Source organism: Drosophila kikkawai, chromosome 2R (genome assembly GCF_030179895.1).
Source record: "Drosophila kikkawai strain 14028-0561.14 chromosome 2R, DkikHiC1v2, whole genome shotgun sequence".
In the NCBI taxonomy this organism is placed as follows: Eukaryota; Metazoa; Arthropoda; class Insecta; order Diptera; family Drosophilidae; genus Drosophila; species Drosophila kikkawai.
In genome coordinates this window covers 15596155-15603288 of record NC_091729.1, presented here as the reverse complement: position 1 = coordinate 15603288, position 7134 = coordinate 15596155, and the positions used below count along the sequence as shown (strand labels likewise).

At 38.2% G+C, this 7134-nt stretch overlaps 1 protein-coding gene across 1 annotated transcript; it reads left to right on the top strand.

The window, feature by feature from the left end:
• Window positions 1-5212: 5212 nt before the first annotated feature.
• Window positions 5213-6497, top strand: LOC108074677 (uncharacterized). Its single transcript, XM_017166796.3, has 5 exons — window positions 5213-5353; window positions 5420-5472; window positions 5531-5779; window positions 5950-6205; window positions 6266-6497. The coding sequence occupies exons 3-5, from the start codon at window positions 5675-5677 to the stop codon at window positions 6355-6357; spliced, it is 453 nt and encodes a 150-aa protein (XP_017022285.1). The 5' UTR covers window positions 5213-5353; window positions 5420-5472; window positions 5531-5674; the 3' UTR covers window positions 6358-6497.
• Window positions 6498-7134: the final 637 nt, after the last annotated feature.

Sequence of the window (7134 nt, the reverse complement as noted above, 5' to 3'; positions counted from 1 at the left end):
GAGAAGAATCTAATGTTAATTATTCTAGAGACAATTTAAAAGATATTTCCTCACAAAACTATCTATCGAAACTATTTTAATTTTAAAATGTGTGTTAAAAAAAGCATTAATTTATTTGTTTTTTTTTATATTTTTTAAAGAGTTTATTTTAAAGATCCTTCCATTAAAATCCCCTCCAAAATATATGCCATAACACATTGTCAGTGCACCCAGTGCTCTGAATCTTTCGAGCTTTCCCCATCTGCGATTGCGACTGCGAGTCGCTGATTCTGATTCTGACCCCCAAAAGTCACCTCCGCGTGTTAACCTCCCTCCCCACCCGCACATTCACATAACCCAGGGCAGTTCAAGGGCTAAAGGATTTCCCATTTCTTTTCGCATTACTCCCGCATTGTTTGCTTATTAAATAGCTCAGCTCAGCTCGCCTCGGCTCGGGCATAAGGGGCGCGGCTCTTCTCACTCCGTAAATTAGCCGTCAATGGGTTGGCGGACCCCAATCTGGAATCCGGAAAGCCAGGGTTCCGAAAACCCAAAAATGCCCGAGTGCCGAGAGCGTTTAAAAACGCTGACACATGAAATGCAATTCACGGCAGCGACGGGGCAGCGATGTCAGAAAATGGTATTAAGTGCAGTCGCGGCGCTTGACAGGCGCTCATGAGGCTCATTGCCGATGCTGTGGATGGTGGACTCCCCGGCACCGAGCACTCCACATTGTGGAAATCCTGCGATTTTGTGATTTCTGGTCAAGCGCCCCGACTTGGCCTGCTTTGGCATTGTGATAAATTGAGCCAATGGCCCGCCAGGCTGCAATCATATTGAACGCTAAAATAATGCCTCCAATACCTGCGACAAGGATGCACTTGAAGAAATAGGGGGTTTAAACTTAATGGAAAATATATATTTTTTCAGCTTTATATTTAATTGAATATTATATTTACTTATAATTTGTATTTTATATTTAAAATACTGGTTGTAGCTATAATATTTCCCGAGATAATTGTATTAACTTCGAAAATCAAAATTAAAAATTATAAATTACTTAAACTCCAAGTTTAATTAGTCATCTTGCTAGCTTATTACTTTAAAGTTCCTACCCTAAATCACTCGATATATTAATGAAAACCCTAAGGCCGCGCGCACACTACGAGCTGAAAGCGGAGCTGACGGCTGAGAGCTTATCCGCGGAAAGCTTATCAGCGATCGGAGCTTTTTGCAGCCGCGCACACTGCGAGCTGAAGCTGATGTTGATTTGTAATTGTTTTTCAAGCAATACGTTTAAAAAAAAACATATTTTAATTCTTTAATATTTTTAAAATATCGTTGTTAATGCGATGACATATTTATTTAGATCATCATGACATTTAAATTTTCGAAATCGGACCACCCAGTTCTCCAGAATATGGTTGACAAAGTACGTTTTTTTAGTGTACTTTGGCACCCTGTATCTCGGAAAGTTGACAATATTTTTATTTTAATAAATATTAAAAAAATTCTTCATACTTTTCTATATAACTGGACAGAAATTTAAATTTCTGTTACTTAAGCGCTAATTAGGGCAATTTTTTAAAGAATAGTCTAAAAAATCTGCTCGCGTCAGCTGCTAACAAAATCAAACATGTTTGGTTGATCAAACAGAGCGGAGCGGAGCTGACCTTATCAGCTTTCAGCTCCGCTCTCATTGTGCGCGCTCTCATACAAGTAGTGTGTTTGTTTCAGAGAGCTGATAAGCCGTCAGCCGTCAGCTCCGCTTTCAGCTCGTAGTGTGCGCGCGGCCTTAGAACCTCCTTCAGCTTAGATACTTTCAGCTTTCTTCAAGTGCACCGCAGCTCCTCTTCGATGCCGTTCGACTCGATTCATATTACCGCATCGTTTGCGGCGACATTTAATTAAAATTTCTTTCAGCTGATACGATGTGGTCTGGGCCAAAAGTTTTTGGTTGTCCCCCATCGCCATGGCCAATGCCAACGTCGCTGCTGCTGCTGCTGCTGCTGCTGCTGCTGCTGCTGCTGCTGCTCCTGCTGCCATCGCCGCCACCTCGTTTTGGCCGCGTTTATCAGCTGCAATTTAGTGGCTTGAAGATAACTCTTTTGCCCGCTCTCTCCGAGCTGCACTTAATAGCCAAATATGCATACCAATTGGCCCAGAATTGGACATGGGCTGAGGATAGGAGTCCAGCCGAGGAGCTTGGCCCACGCAGAGCGGCCATAAAACGACGCTTAATGACTCCGAAATGGAGCCTGGGCCATTGTTATTATTATGATTATGGTGACTATGAGCCGCTGCTTATCTGCCAGGATTGTAGGAAGCATTGTCTCCTCGCAGGATATGTGTGTGCCAATATTACACATACGCCGCATAGGCAGCGTTTTAATTTCCCGTGCAGAACAGGAAGTGCATTCACAAAAATTTAACGGAACTCATGCCGCATTGCTGATGACGTTTCCTGTCTACCATTTTGTTTGTCTGCCGCCAAAAGATGTGGCGGGAAATGTGGGACGATTATTCTTGGAAATGGAACTAAGTTGAAAGGGGTTTTTCTGGGATTTAAGAAAATAAAGTGGTGGAAAAGGTTTAAATAAAATTTAAATGGACAAATTAATACATAAGAAGGAGTTTAAATAATTTCAAGACCGAGCTAATATTTAATTTTTTAAAAATCACGTTTATGAATATTCATTTTTCATGAAATATTTATACAAAAATATATTTTTCAATACCGATTGTCTTCAGTCAAAGGCTATGCATTTCACAAACGAGACTTTTACCTGAATCAAATTATGCACTTCAATGAGCAGGCCGTTGCAAATGTCAAAAGTCGATGCAGTTTAAACACAATTTAATTAATATTCGAATGAGTGAATAAGCGCAACAAACGAGGCTTTCCACTGGGGTTTTCCTCCCCCCTCTCTCTCTCTATATGCATATATCTCTCTGTGCGAGAGCATTCGGCTGGAAATTTATGCAACTGACAGTTGCACACAACAAAATCCAAATCAAAGTGCGTTTCAAGGCATCTCTCTAAATAATTTGCCGCCCCCCAAAAACCCCATTCCAATTAATTGAATCAATTCAATTTCGACTATTCGCCTTGTGTTGACTTTTTTTATGATTAGTATATTTTTTTCCCCGAAGTTCAAACGCAATTAAAGCCGTCTTCAAGTCAGAGACGGAGTCAAGTCAAGTCGTCGCGTCGGCCGAAGTCCTGTGTCGTCCTGTCAGCTCCTTTTCTGTCCAACGGAGCCCGCAAGCCAAGTTCTTGCCTCAAATAACCGGCGGCAAGGCGATGGCAAAGAACCGCCAACAATGCCAAAGCGGCAACAACAACTACAGAAACGACTGAAGACAAATACGGGGAAAAGGCGAAAAAAGCAACAACAACTGCATTTTAGTTGCGCCATACCAAATGGCCGCCAGCAGTGGCTACACTGGGAGAAAAAACAGAGATAATTTGTTAAATATTTTAAGAGGTATAATACCCTTGCAGGGGATTATAATTTCAGTCAGAAGTTTGCAACGCAGTGAAGGAGACGTTTCCGACCCTATAAAGTATATATATTCTTGATCAGCATTACCATGCGAATCTTTCTAGATATGTCAGGAAGAAATCGATTTTTTGGGCATTTTTGCGAAGTTTGATAAGGGGTTACATCATTAAAATTTTTGATTTTGATAAAAAATTGAATTTTCAAAATTTTTAAATGAAGTATGCAGATTTATTAACTGTAGAAAATCTTGCCCAGAACAGTTTTCCGATTTAAAATTAATTATCTTTTGGCCGAGTTATGATATTTTTAATTTTAAAAAAATCAAGAAGATTTTTAATATAAAAAATCCGATTTTATAATACAAAATAATATTTTCCTAGGTCAAGGAATCATTTCCGACCCCATAAACCATATATATTCTTGATCAGCACTAACAGGGGAATCTTTCTAGACTTGTCCGGAAGAAATCGATTTTTTGGCCATTTTTGTGAAATTTGATAAGGGGTTACATCATTAAAATAAGCAAAAATGGCCAAAAATTTTGATTTCTTAAAATTTTAAATTTGGTATGCAGTTTTTTTAAATTAATAAAAACTAACACAAAACTGCTTTCCGAATCGAAATTAATGCATTTTTGGCTTAGTTATGATATATTTTAATTGTTACCTGCAAGTGTATACAAACTTCGGCTGGCCAAAGTTAGCTTTCTTTCTTGTTATTTTTAAAAATTATAACATCTATTATTTAACTAATAACAAAGAAAGCTTACTTTTACAGTTTTAAATTGATCATTACTTAGCCAAAAATGCATTTATTTCAATTCGGAATTCAATGTGGATTTTAAGCCTAATAAAAATTTAGAAAAAAATGTTAAATTTTATTTTTCCACAGGACATGGCTAAATCGACTCGACTATTGATGCTGATTAAGAATATATATTATTTAGAGGGTCGGAAATTACTTTTAACTAAAATTTGAATACCGTGCAAGTTTACATAAATGTTAATACACTGCAAAATCTTAAAACTGTATACAGAATTCTATAAAAACTATAAAATAAACCAAAATATTAGTTAACACTATTTTTACTTTATTTTCACTAGACTAACATATAAATATAACCTCTTTATCTAAGTTAATAGTCTCCTCCTAATTCTTCTAATTTTAAAAATTACTTTCTTTCAGTGTCACGCTGTTTATGTACAACGGCTTATGTACTAAGTGCGGAACCAAGTTGAAGGAGTTGCGGATGAGAAGCGCTGCTGCCGCTGCATGACTGTACTGGAAAAAGCGTCGCTGCGTGAAAAAATGTCCTGCGGCGGGCAGCAAAGCCGACGGAGGCAGCGACAGCGCAGTCCTTGCGCATCGCTGTGTTAATGTTGCCGCAGGACTTAGACGCTTTGATGAGCGGCCAAGGGAGCAGGAGCCGGAGCAGGAGCAGGAGCAGGAGATGGTGGCAGGGATGCCACGGAAGCAGGCGGAGATAGAAGCCGAAGGATAACCGGCGGCGATCTGCCAGAATGATGGGTCGTGGAGAATCGCCCAAGGATCTGCGCCTGCGCAACTAATACGGATGGCTTGCAGCTGGTACTACTGCAACGACAGTCACTGTTGCAACAGTTGCAACTATTCTGTTTTAATTGCATATTAATGCGAAAATGTGTGAAATGCGCCCGCAGGACACTACGTGAAAATTCACGGCAAAGCAGCCCTTGACACTAGAGTCGATTGAATCGGTGCTGATTATACATATAAATTCAGTTTCCTTGTCGATTCTAAATAGGTCATATAGCAAAGTAACTTAAAAGGACTAACTTAAAAGCAAAGTTTTTTTTTAACTCGGGTTAAGATATCAACGATAAGACCCTGTAAGTTAAACTGGAAAACAATTCATAGTTTTTTTTAATTATTTAATAATATAATTTTGTAAAAAGTTCGACAAAACTTCGGTGGATTTTTAGAGTTCCCCATATTTTGAGGCAACTTGGTAAGATAATTTTTCATTAACTTACATATATTATCAGCACGAGTTTCCTTTATGTTAGTCGTAGCAAGGTTACCAAAGGCAAGGATATATTAATCGAATCGGTTGATAGAATTGAAAGTTTTACCAAAAACCTATACGATTTCCCTCTCTACAATTGACGGATAATTTCGCTTAAATTTTAAGAAAATCCTTCTATTCCGATATGAATATGTATAAGGGCAAAGAGAGCGTCTGCTCATCTAAGGATAAGACCTTGAATTCTTTGTCTACTAAGAACACGCTTAAGAAAGTTTGTGGGACCTCCAAGGTAAGTTGTTTTCAAATATTATTAAATTACATAATATCTTTAAACCCTTTACCCCCAAATAACCACCGAAAACAGTACAAGGGGTGCTTAATTATATATTTATAAGGTTTCTTGATATTAACCCATTTTAATTACACAATATTTTCATTTAATTTTTATTATTTATTTAGTTTCAAGGGAACCAAGTCGATTTCGGGTCCCGTCATGTTATTAAACGTCGGAAACAAGCCAAAGTCCCCAAAATCATGGGAAAAACTCGGAAGACCTCACATCCGTCTCAAGTTAAACCTAATTATATGAAGAAACACTCTTCTTTACCATCCTCGAAAGCCAAGAAACAGAAAGCCTTTAAGTTGGCTAAGAAAAAAGCTGGGGAAAATGTGAAATTCAAACTCAGGGCTGTAGGGAAAATTGTACAATTCATTGGTGAGAGTGGTTTCAATCATAATTATTTCCCTTTTTAATAACAATTTTATTATTTTAAAGAACTATTTTCAGGCTGCAATGCCGCCTTCCTCATCTTCCAAGTGCTGGTAATCTTTATTTTCCTGGTCTATAACTTCCTCTCGCCGATATAAAGACTTCAAAACTGATGATAAGGTGTTTCAAGTACCTTATGCAATATCTAGGAATACTAAATTTACTGAAATTCCAATTTCTTAATCATAAAAGAAAGCATTTCAATAATAAAACTGCTGCACTGTTTTATTCAGTTCAATTTCAATGGCGAAATATTTATTGTAAAATATTTATAAATGGATATTTTGTGCTGTTTTCTCACTGTTATTTTTGCTGCTGTTTTTCGCTCCCCAACCAAAGTGTTGAATCGAAATCGCGGTCTAACGCCTCCTTTGGCGGCGATTCCCCACACCTGACGCGCTAACAAATGAAAAACAAATATTAAGCTTTTGTTGTTTGGCCAAAATAGAACCAAAAAACCAGCACGCACACGCGAACACAGCAACGAAATTGTAAAGTGTTAAAAATAATAAATTATTTCTGTTATTCTAAGTGGTATTAGAAAATGTTCATGCATAAATTTAAATTGCCGGTGTGCTCGCGTGTGTTGCAAAAACATTGCCAACGTTTCGACACAAATTGAAATTCCATTGTCAAAGGAATGAGTGGGGCGGGCAGAGTGCAAAAATAGATGGATAGATAGTTATTCTTTATCCACCTGCCGCACCTTTATCTCGATATCTCCTGACATCAAATAAATGTCACGGCCTCCGGCCCGCCTAATCCGTGGACTTAATCCCTCGGGGGGGGCGACTCAAATTCTGGCACAATTTATGTAATTTGAAAATATTTTTGTGAGCCGCTAAAGATGCTCGTAAATCACTCGTACTTCTCGT

What these genes read in the sequence shown, in the direction of transcription:
- LOC108074677 (XM_017166796.3), top strand. Translation starts at nt 5,675, where the DNA reads ATGAATATGTATAAGGGCAAAGAGAGCGTCTGCTCATCTAAGGATAAG. An exon ending in AAGTTTGTGGGACCTCCAAG is followed by an intron (nt 5,780 to 5,949) that starts GTAAGTTGTTTT and finishes TTATTTATTTAG; the next exon opens with TTTCAAGGGAACCAAGTCGA. An exon ending in GAAAATTGTACAATTCATTG is followed by an intron (nt 6,206 to 6,265) that starts GTGAGAGTGGTT and finishes ATTATTTTAAAG; the next exon opens with AACTATTTTCAGGCTGCAAT.